The 19,683-nt window shown below is 46.8% G+C and overlaps 1 protein-coding gene across 1 annotated transcript; it reads right to left on the bottom strand.

Moving 5' to 3' along the window:
* Positions 1 to 4,550: 4,550 nt before the first annotated feature.
* RSPH1 (radial spoke head component 1) lies at positions 4,551 to 17,364 on the bottom strand. The gene is made up of 9 exons (XM_061192835.1): positions 17,252 to 17,364; positions 14,654 to 14,767; positions 14,446 to 14,551; positions 12,281 to 12,371; positions 11,664 to 11,799; positions 8,568 to 8,639; positions 6,406 to 6,565; positions 5,499 to 5,639; positions 4,551 to 4,694 (listed from the first exon to the last, which is right to left on the bottom strand). Exons 1-9 carry the CDS (start codon positions 17,303 to 17,305, stop codon positions 4,642 to 4,644), a joined length of 927 nt encoding a protein of 308 aa, XP_061048818.1. The 5' UTR covers positions 17,306 to 17,364; the 3' UTR covers positions 4,551 to 4,641.
* Between the last annotated feature and the right edge of the window lie 2,319 nt (positions 17,365 to 19,683).

Raw genomic sequence — 19,683 nt, 5'->3', positions numbered from 1 at the left:
TTCATGATTTCAGAGCAGTGGGGCCTGAACTGGTGCTGGGAGAGAAAGGCGGGGCCGGGAGGGACCAACGCAGGCAGACCTCAGAGAGACTGCAGGTTTGGTTCCAGATGACAGCAATAAAGCGAACATCGAGGTAAAGCTGGTCACGTGAATTTTTGGTTTCCCAGTGCATATGAAAGTTACGTTTACACTATACTGCAGTCTATTAAGTGTGCCATAGCCCTAGAAAAACAATTTATGTTGGTGGGAATGTAAATTGGCACAAACATTATGGAGAACAGTACGGAGTTTCCTTAAAAAACTAATATTAGCAATCCCACACCTGGGCGTATATCCAGAGAAAACTATAATTTGAAAAGATACATGCACTCCAGTGTTCATTGCAGCACTATTTACAATAGCCTGGACATGGAAGCAACCTAAATGTCCATCAAAGGAGGAATGGATAAAGTAGATGTGGTACATATATACAATGGAATATTACTCAGCCATAAAAAAAGAACGAATAATGCCATTTGCAGCAACATGGATGGACCTAGAGATTGTCATACTGAGTGAAGTAAGCCAGACAAAGACAAATATGATATGCTTATATCTGGAATCGAAAAAAACTGGTACAAATGAACTTATTTACAGAACAGAAATAGAGTCACAGATGTGAAAAACAAACTTATGGTTACTGGGGGGGAAGGTGGGGGAGAGGGGCAGGGAGGGATAAACTGGGAGGTTGGGATTGACATATACACACCACTACATATAAAACAGGTAAGTAATAAGGACACTGATTATACCACAGGGAACCAGGGTCAACCATGTAGAGCACAGGGAACTCTACTCCATACTCTGTAATGAGCTATATGGGAAAAGAATCTAAAAAAGAGTGGATACATGTATGTGTATAACTGACTTACTTTGCTGTACAGCAGAAACGAACACAACGTTGTAAATCAACTCTACTCCAATAAAAAATTTAAAAAAAATTTTTTTTTTAAAATGTGTGTACGTACCTTAATTTTAAAATATTTTATTGCTAACCGTCATCTGAGCCTTCCACGAGTCAAAATCTTGTTGCTGGTGGAGGGTCTTGCTTGGATGTTGAAGGCTGCTGGCTGATCGGGGTGGCGGCTGCTGAAATTTGGAGCAGCTGTGGCAGTTTTTAAAGTAAGACACCAATGACGTTTGCCACGTCAGTTGACTCTTCCTTTCACGAATGATTTCTCTGTAGCAGCAGTGCTGTGTGATAGCATTTTGCCCACAGTAGAACTTCTTTCAAAGTTGGAGTCAGTCCTCTCAAATCCTGCAGCTGCCTTATCAACCAAGTTTATGTAACATTCTAAATCCTTTGTTGTCGTTTCAACAGTCTTCACAGCATCTTCACCAGGAGTAAGATTCCATCTCAAGGAACCACTTTCTTTGCTCATCCATAAGAAGCAACTCCTCGACTGATTAAGTTCTATCATGAAATTGCAGCAATTCAGTCCCATCTTCAGGCTCCACTTCTAATTCTACTTCTCTTGCTGTTTCCACCACATCTGCAGTTACTTCGTCCACTGAGGTCTTGAACTCCTCAAAGTCATCCATGAGGGTTGGAATCAACTTCTTCCAAACTCCTGTTAATGTTGATGCTTTGACCTCTTCCCATGAATCACGAATGTTATTAATGGCATCTAGGATGGTGAACCCTTTCCAGAAGGTTTTCGATTTCCTTTGCCCAGATCCATCAGAGGAACTACCATCTATGGCAACTACAGCCTTCCGAAATGTATTTCTTAAATAGTAAGACTTGAAAGCTGAAATTACTCCTTAATCCATGGACTGCAGAATGGATGTTGTTAGTAGTCATGAAAACAACACTAATCTCATTGTCCATCTCCATCAGAGCTCTCGGGTGACCAGGTGCCTTGTCAATGAGCAGTAATATTTTGAAAGGAATCTTTTTCTCTGAGCAGTAGGTCTCAACAGTGGGCTTAAAATATTCGGTAACCCATGTTGTAAATATATGTGCTGTCATCCAGGTTTTGTCGTTGCATTTACAGAGCACAGGCGGAGTAGATTTAGCATAATTCTTAAGGGTCCTAGGATTATCAGAATGTGAAACAAGCAATGGCTTCAACTGCAAGTCACTAACTGCATTAGCCCCTAACGAGAGAGTCAGCCTGTCCTCTGAAGATTCGAAGCCGGTCACTGACTTCTCCTCTCTAGTATGAAACTCCTAGATGGCATCCTCTTCCAATGCAGGCTGTTCTGTCTACGCTGGATAACAGATGTAGCCGCCTTCATTGATTACTTAGCTAGACCTTCTGGATAACCTGCTGCAGCTTCCACATCAGCACTTGCTGCTTTATCTCCTACTTCTATGTCAGGAGACGGCTTCTTCCTTAAACCTCATGAACCAACCTCTGCTGGCTTCAGACTTTTCTTCTGCAGCTTGCTCACTTCTTTTAGCCTTCACAGAATGGAAGAGAGTTAGGGCCTGGCTCTAGATTAGGCTCTGGCTTAAGGGAATATTGTGGCTGGTTTGATCTTCTATCCAGACGAGTAAAACTTTCTCCATACCGGCAATAAAGCTGTTTCGCTTTCTCATCATTCGTGTGTTCACTGGGGCAGCACTTTTCATCTCCTCCAAGAACTTTTCCTTTGCATCCACCACTTGGCTGTTTGGTGCAAGAGATCTAGCTTTTGGCCTGTCTCGGCTTTCAACATGCCTTCCTCACTAAGCATCATCATTTCTAGCTTTTGATTTAAAGTGAGAGACATGTGACTCTTATTTCTCTTGAACACTTAGAGGCCACTGTAGGGTTATTAAATGGCCTAATTTCAATATTGTTGTGTCTCAGGGAACAGGGAGGCCCAAAGAGAGGGAGGGATGGGACGAAAGCTGGTCAGTGGAGCAGTCAGAACACACACAGCATTGATCCATTTAGTTGGCCGTCTTACATGGGTGCAGCTCATGGTGTCCCAAAACAATGGCAATAGTCATGTCAGAGATCACTGATCACTGGAACTATCACTCAGCCATAAGAAAAGAATGAAATCATGCCATTTGTAGCAATGGATGGACCTAGAGCTTATCATACTAAGTGAAGTAAGTCAGACAGAGAAAGACAAATATCATATGATATTGCTTATATGTGGAATCCAAAAAAAAAAAGATACAAATGAATTTATTTACAAAACAGAAATAGACTCCTCACGGACATACAAAACAAACTGATGGTTACCAAAGGGGAAAGGTGGAGGGAGGGATAAATTAGGAGTGTGGGCTTAGCAGATACACACTGCTATATATAAAATAGGTAACCAACAAGGACCTACTGTAGAGCACAGGGAACTCTACTCAATATTTTGTAATAAGCTATATGGGAAAAGAATTTGAAAAAGCATGTGTATATATATATATATATATATATATATATATCTGAATCACTTTGCTGTACCCCTGAAACTGACATGATATTGTAAATCAACTATACTTCATTTAAAAAAAAAAAAGATCACAGATCACCACAACAAATATAAAAATAATGAAAAAGTTTGAAATATTGTGAGAATTACCAAAATGTGACCCAGAGACCTGAAGTGAGCCAATGCTCTTGGAAAGATGGTGCCAGTAGACTTGCTTGACACAGGGTTGCCCCAAACCTTCAATCTGTAAAAAAACACAGTATCTGCAAAATGCAATAAGGCAAAACACAATAAAACAAGCTGGGCCCGTACTCAAGGAACTTGGATGTGACCTAGGTGTCAGCCCCCAGCCCACCAGGAGGCCTGAAGAGTGTACACACAGGCCAAAGCCACCCCTGTGGTCAGCCCTGCCCCTCAGCCTTTTGCGGGGACCTCCCGGCAGGGAGCCCCAAAGCCCACTCCGAGATGCCAAAGGCGCAGAACGGACGGGAGTGCCCCCTCCAGCGGCACCTGAGGGTTTCTTACCCAAGCCTGACATGCATTTATTATGTTGTGTTTTATGAGCATTGCACACAGGAATTCTTATTTTCTAGGTGTTTTCCTGGCTCCCTTGAGGGTAATTTGAGAGAGGGACTTCACTATCTAGTCACTCAGCTAACTTAGCCAGAATCCATTTCCATTAACCATCTTCAGCAGAGTTACAGTTGTATGATATTTTTCTTTCTCCTAGGAGAAAACAGCACTAAAAAAATCATGGCAAAATAACCTGGTAACTTTTTTTTTTTTTGGCTGCGTTGGGTCTTCATTGCTGCACACGGCCTTTCTCTAGTTGCGGCTAGCAGGGGCTGGTGGCTTCTCTTGTTGTGGAGCACGGGCTCTAGGCACGCGGGCTTCATTAGTTGTGGCACGCGGGCTCAGTAGTTGTGGCACACAGGCTTAGTTGCTCCACAGCATGTGGGATCTTCCCGGACAAGGGCTCGAACCCGTGTCCCCTGCATTGGCAGGCAGATTCTTTACCACTGTGCCACCAGGGAAATCCCAACCTGGTAACTTTTAAAGAACTGGAAGCAGAGGCTATTTCATAAACAAAGGATAATGAAGAAATTTATTTGCAATTGTAAAACATCTTAACAAACAACCAAGTAACAAAGATTAGTGATAGATTAGTAATAACTACCCTGGTAACAGAAGCATCTTTAAGACTCAATCTCCTACCATTCTGGCTTTTGCTTCATTTTAATCCAGCAGTTCTGGCTGTCTGACTTCCTCTTCTTCAAAACTAACGTTTCCTGGGAAGAAAAAGGAAATGTGAGTGTATTACCTTTTTTCTATTTAAAAATGCATGATTTGCTAGCAGATCTTTTGCAATAGGTATTATAAATATTAAACATTTCTATTTATCAGCCAAAATCACGGAATGTTAAATTTTATCTTATACAGACTTTTATAGTTTTTCTTTTGGTGCCAGTAATAAACTAAGCAAAAGGTTTATTCAGAGTAAATGCTAAGACAAAGAATATCCATGTAAGTGAGAGTAAGGTCCAGCATTATCTTTTGCCTGCGCACACTGATCAGTAAATTAAATTGCTGGGCTATAATTTATAAGTAACACTGTTGAAACTCTGATCTCTATGGAAGCTGTACTCCACGCTTCCCACCCTCCTCCCACACCCCCGTAAGAGCATTTGTGTGTATTAATGCTGAAAAATTAAATGGTAAAAGGGTTTAAATTTTGAAGGTGTTTGCTCTATATTATTATACATGCATTATTATAAAGCATTATAAAGGTGAAAAACATGTAGTAAAATGAAGCCATGGGATCAATCGACTGGGACCTGCAGCCCGAGGCGTGCCGTATTGGTGAAATGCAGATTAGCAAGGACCGAGTTAGAGAGAACATGCATCGCACGGCTGTCCCTACCAGGACACCTAAGAAGGAGGACATTCCCAGGGTGGGTCCTCTGAGACGTCCCATCCCTCAGGCCTGGCCCAAGGACGGCCTCGGTCAAAGGCAGAGAAAACCCTGCGCCCACCCCGGTGTGCCTGGTGCCTCCCTCCCGCCCGCCATCCGGGCCCCCAGAGCGCAGGCTCACCCTGGTCTAAGCTGTCGTAGCGGAATTCCTCTCCATCCTCCCTGCTGGTGTCTCCCTCCTCCTCTCCGGGCTGCATTGAATCTAATTCCCCCTCTGACACGTCGGTCAGAGGCTGGACCTCCTCGGCCGGCTCTCCCCCGCCTGAGATGGAACAAAGGGAAACGGTATCAGCAGGCGCCTTGCCGCACCCACCCTGCTGACAGCAGTGCCCGCTTCTCCATCAGGGGACCACCCCCCAACTCAGAGTCACAGCTCCACCCAGGCCTGGCATCTGCTCCCTCATCCCCATCACAGTGATAGGTTCAGGGATGGGCATCACTGGTCTGGAACGCTAATTCCCAAGGGCTTGTTATTTTAAGTGTACAATATATATCCCAAGGTTTTGATGAGCACGTGGAGAAAGAAGCTCTCTGTTCCCAGGGTTCTTGAGCGGATTGGGTGGCAATCTGATAAAGTCACCGAGCTTTGGTCACCAAAGGGAAGAGGGTGCTGGCAGGCAGAGCCAGTGCACAGGAGAGTGGAGATCTGAGCGTGGAGGCCTGATCCAGCCACACCTGAGGCTGTCTCACCCCCACCGCTCCAGTTGTATGAACCAATGAATCAGTATCAGTATTTTTCCACTTAGGCCAATTGGAATTGGTCTTCAATCACTTGCAACAGAAGGGCTCCTGCCCAGTGTAACCTTCGACACTCCATGGCCCCCTGAGGACTTCTTAGGAAGTCCCCGGTGAGGGTCACAGAGAAATGCTGACCAGATCCCCTTTAGGAAGGACCTGTCACCCCAGCTGCTGTCGGAGCCTTGCCCAGGTCACACCCATGGCCAATCACTGACCAAGGGGAGGGACTCAGAGCCTGCTTCCCAGGGAAAGCAGCCTGCTTCTCCATCTGCCCCCCAGGGCCTCCATACCTTCAGCTCCTGGAGCGTCCCCCTGGCCTGGTCCATCCACAGCGGGCTGCTCCTGAGGGAGGGTTGGGGTCCACAAGGCCAATTCTGTGATTTTGGTCACTTTCCATTTTGGAACAACAGTTACCAGTGTCTCCTCCTCCTCTTCCTCTTCTCCTCTTTCCTAAGTTAAAAAATGTAACTTGACCAACATGCATGGGATACTTAAAGTGAGGGGAGACGGGACAGGTTTTGAATTGCACTTGGGCATTTTTATAACAGGATTCAGTGATCAGAGTAATTGCCAACTCTCCATAGTATAATCCAAGGGCTGAAAATGAATCTTGAAAGAACGAGGATGAGACACGAAGGTGAGGGCAACACAGCTCCTGTACTCATTCCACTGATGGCACAAAAGGCTTTCAGACGTACGCTTCCCAGTTAAGAAATGACCAGGACTAAGTGCCCTTTGCAACCGCTCAGACACATTTCAGCTCTAAGCTTCTTTAAACATAACAAAGCAAACATTGAAACTGAGCAGGACCTTGTGGGGCTCCTGGACACGAAAGCCTTTCTGTGTCCCCCGTTTCTTGTTTTAGGGAATAGGCCCCAGCCTCCATGACCTTCCCTGAGTTCCAAAGGGCAGGTTCCAGCAGTTACTAATCAGGAAAGGGAGGGGATGCAGAGATAAGGGGGGAGGAGCCAAGAAACAGTGGTGCAGCCTTGGGGCAGGGTCCTCTTCTGCCTCAAGGGATACACAAAACAATGTCTTTGAGCTCTTCTGCAGAACTAAAACCCCCAAGAAATGGAAGATGTTAACTACTTGATGAAACATTGTTCATTCCAGAGAGAAGGTCACAGTTTGATAACCTTGAGAAGCTCATCAGGAGACCACCTGAGGCCAGATTAAAGGAGTGCAGGCCCTGCACACACCCTGATCCTTATCAGCAACCCCACCCTTGAACCATTGCTATAAAACTCCTCACCAAACTCCAGCAGGTTGGAACACACAGTTTTGAGGGCATTAGCCCACTGTGTCCCCCTTTGCCTGGCAAAGCAGTAAAGCTATTCTTTTCTGCTTCACCCAAAACTCTGTCTCTGAGATTCGATTCAGCACAGGTGTACAGAGGCCAAGTTTCGGTATCAACATCATTGTAAGAAAAGGCCTAAAAACACCCAAAGACATCCATGTAATGACATGGAAGGGCATAAACCCTGAAGCTCTAGTCTCAAGGATTATGCAGAAAAAAATAAAATGCAGTGAAAGTAGACAAAGTTAATCAGTTCCAAATGTGGAATAATTTATAATAATGAATAATTCCGACACAGGTTAACAGCCAACACGTGTCAATCTTACCAAGCATATTGGTCTACTTCTCAGTTTTGTAACTATCACAAAACTCCCAAGATTGAACATCAATCTATAAATATGGAAAACTTCACTGTCGCAAAGATGATAATACCTGTGACAAAGAGTGACAGACCCCTGCCTATTACTTCCGTTGAGTCACTCAGAAATACACTGCTCTCCTCCGTGTCCAAATGTCTGAGTTTCTCCAGGACAGTGGTGCTCAAACTTGAACTGCACCAGAATCCCCTGGAGGGGTTGTTGAAGTCCAGATCGCTGGCCCCAGCCTGAGTTTCTGATTCAGGAAGAATGGGGTGGGGCCCAAAACTCTGCATTTCAAACAGATTCCCAGGTAGGGCCAAAGCTGCGTGCCAGGGCTGCTCTTTGAGAACCGTCCCCAGGGGTGTCTGCTCTCTCATTGGCTCCTGTGTGATCACGTGATCTCCCACGCCACCCCCCCCCCCCAACAGGCACTCACTCCTCCAGCTGCTGGGGGTGTTGGCAGCTGGTGCTCATAACAGAGTTCCTCCCAGGAACTGCCCTCCATCAAAGGAGGCCACATCGTCCAGGTTTCATGCCCCTGTCCACGGGCAGCCCACAGCCGGTGACTGGTCCACATGCGGGTCAAAGGTCCTGGCCTCCACTCAGGACACTTTGAAGGGTCATCCCATTTCAGAGCTCCCATGGGGTCCCGTCAGAACCCAGCTTCCCCTTCTGCCCAACCCCCTTTCCTATACTCCCCTAGGGCAATTGGTCCTGACACAGAACTGTAGGATCAGTATCACCGAGCAGCTCATTTGCCTGTGAACGTAGGAGTGATATAGACTCTGCAACCTACCACGTCTGTTAAGTGATATTCCCCGTGCTGTTCACAGCCAATATCAAACACGTACTTTCCAGGGCCAACGGGCTACGAGCAAAGAGAAACCAAGAAATACTTCACTCTTGAGCGTCAACACCCAGTAGAAAGTACAAAATGCTTTATAAATGTGACTTTCATAAAACCTACCCCAAATCATGGAACTGGGGAAAATTCAGTATGGATTAAAGATGCTATTGTGAACTAATGGCTAATGGAATGCAAAGTATAGGTCCCCTTTCGTTTGTTTTAAAAAAAAACTTTAACTACATTTTATCTCTTTATAAAAGTAATGTATTTATGACAAAAATTTCACTTAGTTGACCCTCACAGTCAAACTAGCTAAAAATAGTACTACTGATATTTTTAAAATTTTTATCTAAATATAGTTGATTTACAATATTGTGTTAGAACTACTAATATTTTGATGTAGTCTCTGTAACCTTATTTATAATACAGAGATTTTTTTAAAAAAATAAAAATCTGACTGTAACTACACGTGCTGACGCTTATTCTATTTTTACTTAGAAATAGGGCATGAATGACCTCCCATATCACAGATATTCTTCCATAGCATCAGTTGTCAATCTGGTATGTTATTTCATCAAAGAATTATAATCTGTTTTACTCACTTACTATTGTTGATATTTGGTATGCTGATACTTTGACAAAAAATGCTATGGTAAACATATTCTGAGTTAAATCTTTAGGTCCACCCTTGACATTTTCCTCCGGGTAAATTTTCAGAAGTTGAATTTCTGGACAAAAGTATGTGTTTTATATATACATATATATATACATTTTTTAACCAGAATAAGGCTCTAATAATTTTCTTTCCCACAACAGCACTTAAGAGCCTCTTGTCCGCAAACCCTTATTTTTTCTGGGCTTAACATTTGTTATACTTTTACATTTTTTATATATATGTAAAAAACAGGATCTCATCATTTTAAGTCACATCTTTTAAGTTATTAGTAAGGCTGAATTTTTTTTTCAACATTTTTGAAATTTAAATCACGTTGATTAAGTGCTTTACAAATTAAATGTTACAAATATCCCAACCCCATTTGTCAGATATCTTTTAAATGTTCTTTATGGTGTTCTCTAATCTATATTGGATTATTTTTATCAAGTGAAATCTCTTGGTTTTTCCTTTCTATTTCTGTATAGAAAGTCCTCTTCCTCATTCCAAAGGTCATAAATATTCTTCTATCTGTGACTTTCTTGTTTGCATTTAAATCTTTATTTATTCTAGTATCTTCATCTACATGCTGGAGGACAAACTTTGGTTTTATTTTTTCTCCCAAATGGTCATCAAGCTGTCCCAGCACCATTTCTTGACTTCTCCCCACCATTCCTTTTAACTGGAAATGACATCCTTTCAAGTGCTGAATTATTTTATATACTTTGATCTGTCTGTGGACTCTCTAACCTGCTTCACTGATCTATATTTCTCTATCCTAGTATCACACTGTTTTCATTATTGAAGCTTTATAGTGTGTTTTCATAACTTGTCAGCAAGGATGTGAACAGGTAATTGTCTGAAGGAAGAAAGTCAAACCAGCAATAAAAGTGTGTAAAGGTGCTGGGCCTCACCAGGAATCAGGGAATTGCACATTAAAACTATGAGATAACATTTTTTACCCATCAGATTTGAAAAGAAAATGTTAAAGACTAATACTATCCAATGTTGATGGAAGAAGTGATGAAGAGACTCCCACATCCTGCTGACCAGAGTATAAACTGGCTTAGCTTTTCAGGACAATTGGAGTATCAATCATCATTTAAAATATCAATACCTGTAGATTTCGCAATTCCAGTAACTAACCTATATAAAAACTTCTGAATGCACAAAAAGATAGCTGTTTCTTGTGGTATATTTTTGTGTCCTGATATAGTGTGGTTCTATTTATGTAATTAAAATCCCCATGCTGTAATTCTGTATAAATTGTACGTATAAGTCTGTGCCTTCGCGATGCTTGAGCTGGGCGGGGAGGATCCAGAGTCAGGGCGTTTCACAGTTGGAAGCTCTTGCACAACTTTAAAGTCTTTTTCTAACTAGCAGAACGAAGCCCCACTTCTGCTCTTATTCCTCAGATGAGTCTAGCTTCACAACATTCATTGGTTCCTCCCAATTAACTCGCATCAAATTCTCTTTCTTCCACCCACCTCCGTGTGCTGAAAAATATCTCATGAGATTTTGCTGGGAATGACATAGTCCATGTACAGATTTAAGGAGAACGTGCCTACACTTACAAAGACTAAAAGTAGAGTCTGCAATTAGGGCGTGAATTATATGGAAATGAAAACTGAGTTTTAAGGGTCTGAGGCTACTTTATTAAATCAGTTAAATGTTCCTCTGTCAAACTCTTAACACCTTTCATTTGCTCAGCAAACTCTTTCTTCGGGGAAAGTTTCTGCTCAACCCCTGATCAAGGCTACATGGCAAATGCAGGGTGGTAGGTAGGCTCCAAATTATTCAGGGTTTCTCTGCATCCCGTCAGGGCTCGGACAAGAAGGACAAGCAAGGCCAGAGAGTCCTCCAAACAGAAATGACCCATCACGGGTACTGCGAACCGGAAACCTTCAGACCCAAGGCCTCCAATCCCACCACCGCCTGGAGCAGGTGGGTGGGCGTGGGGCTCCAGGGGGAGCTGGTGGGTCTTCCTCCCTGCGGCTCCGGCTGCGGGCCTCCCAGGGGAAAGAAAGTCAAAACACCCACAGGCTCAACTGCAGGAAATGCTCAGTCGTTCCAGACAAATACGTATTTCATATCCGATTTACTCCTGAGACCAAGGTCAAGATGCCCCCAGTGCTATAATGATTCCCGCTGCTAGGAGAGAGCATGGATATTACGGAGATGCAGAGAAACTGGCTGAACTTCCCCCGCCCCCGCCCTGCCCTCTGTGGGTATCCGTGAGGCTCGGAGCTCAGCACGGCTGCCCTGTTTCCCTGTCTGGAGGGGGTGGGAGGGTTTGCCTGGGTTTGTCCTATTTTCTGCTCACACATTTACACAGGCTCAGGAAGGACGGTATTGCTTATTTCATGGGCAAACTTCGCTGCCCGTTGACTTACATTTTTGTTCAAGAACTTGCCCTGGTACCTGTGGTTCAGGTGGATGAGCTCGGCCACGCCCTTCTGCTGGCCGTTCACCCAGGTACCCACGTACTTGCTGCCCGTCTCCGCGTAGAAGTAGGTGCCTTGCCCGTGCCTGGTGAAGATGAGGAGTGCGATGCACTTGGTTCCGCTGCAGTGAAAACCCTTCCAGGTTTATGAGACACACATTTAAATCAAGGGGGGCCTAGGCTGAGGCCCGCTCACAAGTGGCTTCTATATCTGGGCCCAATCGAAGCACACCTCCTGCTCATGGCCCAAGCTGAGAACAGGCTTCCCTGCTGGACAGCGGCGGCCTCCTGCCTATCAGCTGGTTGGCTCGGGGAAAAGGCAGGGCTCCTGGGAGCTGCAACTCAGCCCCCAGAAGGTTCTCCTGTGCCCTCCGTGGCCTGGGGCCCTTGGGTGGGTTCCCGGGAATCTGCACCTGCGCAGCAGTACGTTGCTCCCACGCTGGCTGTAAAGCCATGAGCCGCAGGGCAGAGCTGGCCAGTAGGCTCTCCGGTCATGATTCTACTGTTTAGTCACCGTCATGTGCTCATGACATGAACTGATCTGTGGGCCCAGGGAGAGAACCGAACCTTTGGTGAGCAAACCACTCCCCGGTGTAGCTGTCATTGTTGACGTAGTAGTACACGCCGTGGCCATGCCTCAGGTCGTCCGCCCACTCCCCTGGAAGGACCACACGAAAGCAGCGGTCAGGAGGAGACAGCTCCGCCCTTCACCGCTGCCCTGCCCACTCTGACCCCACTCCGTCCCTGCCTCTTGGCCGGACCGATGGACACATGGAGCAGGGAGCCGGCGGAGGGAGGCTGAGCCGGGCCTCCCGGGGGACGGGCTGGCAGGTGTATGTACTGGGCCACTGTCGCCTGCACGTGCTAACAGCAGCTTTCCCACCTGGCCGGCGGCACAGCAAGGCTTCAAGCCAGGGTTTGCTGCCCTAAGGACAGTGGTCCCAGCTCCACACTCCTGCTGCCTTGCGTGCGTTCAGTGATCCAGCAACAACCTGGAGTCTCGGTGGTCTATTCTCAGCCACTTGCCAGCATCTCAGTCTGTTTCCCACCTGCACCTGCTCCAGCGCCTGGGGCCGCCCCACCTGCACACCTGTGCTGAGCATCCTCACCAAGCGGCCGGGAGCCGGTCTGCGCCCCTTTCGGCCAAAGCAGTGGCGAAGAAGTCCCATGTTAACTTGGGCTTTGGGCTGGAAGACCGTTGACTTACTGAGCTAAAATGGGTACTTAGCCTCCGACCTCGGAGAAGAAATCCCTGGGCAGTGACTGCGCCCTGCACCCATTAAGATACAAAACCATAAGGAGACACGACAACTTACAACAGCCTCCAAAGAAGTTTTATATGTTAACTAACCTTCACAGTAAAAATTCCTTCAATCCCCTATTCTGAGTGTGTATATATGTATCTCCCCATATGCATATATCTTATCATACATAACATATATAAAATATATAAATATATATGTTGTTCAAATTAGATTAACATCTACACTGAAATCAAAATGACAATAATGAGATTAGGTTCATCAGAATCTGGAAAGAATTAACTCCTAAATTAGATTGTATCAAGTTGATTTAAAAAGCAGATGGGTCCTACGTCTGGAGCCAGGCTTCTAAGATTTATGAAACAAAACCAAAGAGAAATTCCATCTCTAGTAGGAACAACAGTGACACTGCCCACCCAGGTGTCGGATTCCAGCAGAAGCCCTGTTTGAGGCTGCCTCGGTTCTGGTTTTATGTGGCCACCGGACAGGCAGCTCCAGCCCACACCCTCAGAGCGTGGAATCCGTGCTCAGAAGCGCTGCTATCACACAAGCTACGTTGTCGCCCGCCGACATTTACTGAACACACACGATCCATCCGGTCTGGTTCTGAGCATCTCACGTGTGTCCACTCCTCTGATCCTTGCACTGCAAGGGCGAAGGCTGAGGCAAGGGGGGATGGGGTCCCTTGAACCAGGTCACACCTACTGTCACACCAGTTCCAGGGTTGGGCTCACAGACCTTTTTGGAAATCTGATGAAAACTAGATAACTTCTTCCCAGAAAAGCAGCCCAGAACATAACCTTTGCACACCGTTTGTGAGGCTCACAACCCACCGCTGCTCGTCTCTCTCCCTGGGTTAGGAACTGCCTTCACCGGTCTTTGGGGTGAGACGTCACACTGTCGTCACACCAGGTGACAATGGTGGGTGGGGCGGCAGTGTGGTTCTTGGAAATAAGGGGACAAGAATCTTCCTGAGCCATAACGTTGGCACGTAACGCACCGCGGCAGAGGCAAGAATGCCAGTGTAACGAGGCAGAACGCCTCCCAGATCAGAAGCCTTCAGTGAAGGAACCACCATCTAAACCAACAGTGTGTTCATCAGAAGAGGGGCTGGTCAGAAATGGAAGAGAGCAAGAACAGTTCCAAGGAGGAGAACAGCACTGAGTACCAGTTGACCCGGGTCCAACCCACTCCCCGAGGTCCGGGCTCGCCCAGCAGCCTCTCTCAGCACACGGGCCCCCAGGAGGGAATGTGCGGGTCACAGGGACAGTCACGTGTCCCCCTGTGGATCAGTTCACTAATTACAAGGCTTTCTGGTTTCTGCATCAACCCTGTGAACACAGGAACATAGTTCGTATTTGTTGAATGACTGGGGAACTTGAAGCTTTCATGTGTGTCTCAGCATCCACAGAGAAGTTCCATCCCCAAGTCCTCCACAACACAGAAGTCTGCTTTGTGGTAATATTTTACCTTCATATCTTGATCCATCTGGATAGATAAAAGTGCCTTGACCGTGTTTTTTATTTTTAACATATTCTCCAATGTACCGCGCACCACTTTTAAATTTGTAGGTCCCCTGAAACACATTGATTATATAATTCATATCAATCCTGAATTTAATAATTGCTAACAGAGTATTAAATTGGGTAAACCACCCACTCAAGTCACCGATTCTGACCTGGCCGTGTCTTTTACCATGCTCGTATTTCCCTTCATACGTGTCCCCATTGGGCAGTCTCGCTTTCCCGTGTCCATGCCGCTCACCGGCCTCGTTCCGCTCCCCTTCGTATTCCTGGACCGAAGAAAACAAGATGATCACAGTTACCATTTATTAAGCACTAACCAGGGACCTCCCTGGTGGTCCAGTGGGTAAGACTCTGCGCTCCCAAAGCAGGGGACCCGGGTTTGAACCCTGGTTGGGGAACTAGATCCTGCATGCTGCAACTAAAGATCCCGCACGCTGCAAGGAAGAAGATCCCACGTGCCAAAACGAAGACGCAGCACAGCTAAAATAAATTTTTTTTAAAATGAATAAAATAAATAAAAGCACTAACTATGTGTTAGGCATTTTATAAATAGTATTCCATTGCATCCTCCCAATCCTTGACCTTGTATTACAGGTGAGGTAGGTACCAGACCTGGGTGACATGGACCATCAGTCCAAGGTCACACAGCTGGTACGTGTCCATGGTGGGACTTTCACTCTCCCTCCAATTTATTATGATTATGATAATCCTCTACGCTGTAAACAAAACTGACCATTTTGAGGAAAATGCGAGGTGCTCCAAGTTGAGTTCTTTATAGGAACACGTTTTAAGTAGCATTTGCGGGTGGAACATGTCCTAAACCCACCTTCCTCCAATAATACAGAACTTAAAATGCAAATCATCCCTGGGGTGTCTGTGGCCTGAAGACAGCTTTGACCTTCAAGGAGGCTCAGATGGTGGGAGAGGAGCAGGGGGAACTGAGGAATAAACTGGGCTCAGTTGTCAACTTGAGTCTCCTAACTCAATTTAGTTTATCTTATTTTTAAACTCCTTATCAAGAGACTTAAGGTTCTAACACTCATAGCTAAGATCGATAATTAATCTACCTTAACAGTAAATCAATAAAAAACATAATACAAGCTATTTTCTCGATCCTTCATAAAATAAACGTTTCTCAAGCACCTAATACATGAGTGTAGAGTGCAGATAATGAATAATGAAATGGCGAGGGCATAGAGCAATGATTTGACATGGCGTTGGATCTGGATAGACATTACACACAAGCTCAGACACATTAAGTCAAGGGCTTCAGAAACAAACATTTTTGCAGTTCTTGTGCCTTTTCTAGCACTGTTTGGCTCAGAAATTCATGCTCAGATTATAAGGCAGAATTTTATAACCTTACAGACTTGTTTCAGGGTTGCTCTAAATCAAAATGTACAAAAGGCTCTTCCTCCTGCCCCAAAGACCTCTCAATACACCCAACACTGAGATGCTGGGGTGCCTGAACAGGAAGAGAACCCTTGAAAATGACCCCAACTGTGAATCGAACCTGAAAATTATGGGCACTAAAAAGTTACAGATCAGTAGGGCCATTTGAGGGGACGAACTAGAAAGCTTACTGCGAAGGTGATGTAGCTTGGATTCCCCAGAAGCAGACCTTGGAGAGAGATTTTTTTTTTTAAGTGCTCCCAGGAGAAACCAGCAAAGGGGGTGCGAAAACAGATGTGAAAGAGGCGGCCGCCAAGCATGGGTGATGTCGGGTGATGTCCCAGACTCAGCCTCATCGCACAGGGGGTTCTGGAGTGTAGATCACTGCAGTTTGTCCTGCCTTTTAGCACTAGCTGCTGGCTGTCCCGGGATGCATACATCCCAGGCACTTCCGCTGCTCCCTACTGGCCAGGTGGCTCCAGTGCACAGAGGTGCTTGTCTTGAGCAGCAAACCAATCAGGCAGAAGCTGGAAGATGGGTGTGCAGAGCTAGTAAAAAGGTCTGAGCAAGCACATCTATCTCAGCGGGGGTGCTAGATTTTTCAGGTAATTCTGAAACTATTTCAACTCTGTACACTGCACACACACAGCAGATGAGGTTCCCAACCTGCCAGCCAGGCAACAGTCACGCTCTGGCTTCGGGCAGTACAAATATGCCCACGGAGCCCAGCTCACATCACTGAACGTGCCTCCCTTATCTCCTCTCTGCTGTCTAAACCAGGAAATATTTCCAACGACCCGGGTCAGTTCCAGCAAGAGTGAAGAAAGCACATGTGATTACAGGCCTGTATGGTAATACTTCAGGAAGCCTTCGCTGAGCCTGGGACCTCCTTAGCATTTCTTGAAGGCTGCCAGGAAGCAGCTTTCCCTCATCTTCCTTTAATCCTGAGGAGCCAAGCTCCATTACAGAAATAGTTTCAGAATAATATACAAAATACATTCAAGAATAGTATGGTAGCTTGGGATGACCCAGCCACCCAAGGAAACTGCCTCGATGGAGGGTAACAGCCGTGAGGAGGACGCTCCCAAAGCCTTGGATTTGGAAATCTTTGCCTTTAGCGAGAGGAAGAATTGGTGGAGTGGGGAGCGAGAAGGGATTCGGCAGGGGGACGTCATAACGTTTCACCTTTCACAGCCATCTTGCAGGACGCAGCGCCCGCTGTGGCCTGCGTGGTCCTTGCTCTTGGCTGGGCCTCCCAGTGGGACTGTGGCTGGCCTCCAGGCCACCCCACTCTCCGAAACCGGCTTCCAAGGGTCTGCGCACCCCCTGGGAGCCCCTCCCTTACCCGGAGCTCTCACCCCAAGCTCATTCTCTCCCTCCTCCTCCAACTCTTCCGAGCCCAGGTCCGACATGATCCCGCCCCAGTCTGGATCCCGGCTGCCGCCTGAGCCTTTCTAGTCGGTAGGTACCAGCTGCCTGCACCGCGTCCGCCGTAGCCATGGAGACGCGGCCAAGCCCGCCTCCCTCTCAACGTAGGGAGGCGTAGAAGCCGGAAGGCGGGGGTAGGAGTCACTGTTAACCGTCGCATGCTGTCATAGCAACGGGATGCATCCACCAATCGCCGCTTGGGACGGGAGAGAGGCGGGGCCTGGGGCGGGAAGGCGTGGGGAGAAGCCAATGGCAGCCTTCGGGGCTGTCATAGCAACGAGAAGGGGCGTCTCGGCCAATCGTCGCGCAAGAGGAGGGAGGGGGCGGGGCCTGAGGCGTACTGGGTACCCACTTGCTCGCTAACCTGGACACCACGTGGCTGGCCCCCCTTAACCAGCTGCTGGGTGATGCTGCAACGAGGAGAGGTGCAGGAAGCGCGTCGGGCCAGTTCTCTTGAGGCCTTCACCCCTGCCTAGAGCTGGGCACTGCCCTTTCCCAGCCCCGGCCACTGGTTCCTCGGGTCCCTCGGCAGGCCCTTCCCGCCCCTCCTCACCTTTCTGGGCTCTTCTGATCCTTCGGTGTTGGCGATCCACAGAGATGTGTTCTTCGAGATCTTTTCTCATGTTTGTAAACATCTCCTCCTGACTCAAGGAGTCAGCTCCGACCTATTAGCAGATGCAGTCTACCCTGATGCCCATCAGGGTTTGACGTCTCTCCTCCACCCTGGGTGTGAGTCCAGCCCCCTGGGGTTCCCATATGGAGCTCGCTCCCTCACACACGCCTAGACAGTCACTCACACGCGCGCGTGCACACATACACCTGCACATTCACACTCACTCCCACTCGTTAATGGGCCCCTCCTCCTAGCTTCCCTCCGGTCATCTGACCCTCGGCCTGCCCAGGGCCCCTCATGATCTCCTTCCCAACTTGTCTGTCACCAGCCCTGATCCCAGCCTGTAAGCTCTAGCAATGGCCTCTAATTCAGCCTCTCTATCTCCAGCCTTTGGTACTCTTAGCCACCTCACGTTCTCTTCTACTCCGAAGCCCAAATGCAGACCAGCCTTATCCACTGGCGTTCAGTCCCTCCATGTTCAAGCCCTAAGTCATCCTCTCAGCCTCACGGCCCACCATCCCCTTCCTATACTGGTTTAGATGCTTCAGACAAAAGAAAACCACACGCACTTGCCCCAGTACATCCTTCACTTCCCCACTTCTATGCCTTTGCCTGTGCCAGACTCTCTCCCTGGAAAGTCTTCCTTCCCCCAGCCTTGCCTATCAAAAGTCATAGCCACTCATCAAAGACTGGATAAGAGACCACTTCCAGAAAAAGCTCCAAATTCATGGTAAGGATGCCCTCGTGGAGGAAGAGGGGAATGGGGCTTAGAGAAAGAGGAAAGGACTTCAGCTCTCTGTATCATCTATCTGGCTATCATCCATCCATCTATCTATATATTTTAAAGGTCTGAGTGTGACAACACGCAAAATTTAATTTTAAGTAGTGAGTTGTTATTAGTATATATTAACCATATTTCTCTGTATTTTTAATTTTTTGCTCTAAATGTTGGACACCTCCCTCCTGCAGTTTCTATTGATCCTTCAAGTTAGCTGTGCTCACTGTCTCTCTCTTAATTCCCATCGTACCTTTAACCATCTTCATCAAATACACAAGACAAGTTCTGTCTCATGTGACAGTCATCTGGGTGGCTGTCTGATTTCTGGGTATCAGGAGCCATGCCGCCCTCATCTTCGTTCCCCCCTCAGCACCTCATGTTCTGCACACAGTGGATGCTCAACCAAGCCAAGGAAATCCAGTCCATATGCGCCTTTCGATCCCCTGGTGAGATGGAAGTATGTTTTTCCTTTATCATTTTTACTTAAAAGAATCTCTATTTTGTGTGTGGAAATTAACAAAGACCACCCAATGAGAACAAGCAAAGACTATTTATTCGCAGCTTGCTATAGCAAGGGATTCAGCCACCATCACTTGCATTTTGGCAGAGACTCAAAGGCAGGCAGAGGAGTGGGAAAGCTTTATAGTGGGAAAAAGGAAAGGGGTTGGTGCCCTGATCGCAGGCTGTGGGTGTGGGAAAGCTGCCAGAGGGCTCAGGAGAACCGAGACAGCCCATGTGTTTGGTTACGGTAAAAACTCAGCTTTCTCTGGTTGGTCCTAAGGGGGAAGGGGGGGCAAAAATTAGGGTGCCTCTCAGTTATAATCAAGTCCTGGCCATTTGGAGCCGATTGTTAAAGGGGTTATTGTTTGTTCCTGGATCAGTTAGTAGAGCTAGCAACTGACTTCCTGCCAGTCTGGCCCACAGTAGGCTGGCTTCTTGTGATGGCTACTGTAGATAGTGGGTTGGTTTCC

Source organism: Eubalaena glacialis, chromosome 6, assembly GCF_028564815.1.
Source record: "Eubalaena glacialis isolate mEubGla1 chromosome 6, mEubGla1.1.hap2.+ XY, whole genome shotgun sequence".
Classification (NCBI taxonomy): Eukaryota; Metazoa; Chordata; class Mammalia; order Artiodactyla; family Balaenidae; genus Eubalaena; species Eubalaena glacialis.
Note: the sequence above shows the minus strand (reverse complement) of the source record. Positions and strands in the feature narration are given on the sequence as shown.

Coding starts and splice junctions, on each gene's coding strand:
- RSPH1 (XM_061192835.1), bottom strand. CDS start 17,305: ATGTCGGACCTGGGCTCGGAAGAGTTGGAGGAGGAGGGAGAGAATGAG. Junction 12,372..14,445: donor AGATGGATCAAGATATGAAG/GTAAAATATTAC, acceptor TGGTCCTTCCAG/GGGAGTGGGCGGACGACCTG. Junction 8,640..11,663: donor GCAAGTTCTTGAACAAAAAT/GTAAGTCAACGG, acceptor CTTTGCTCGTAG/CCCGTTGGCCCTGGAAAGTA.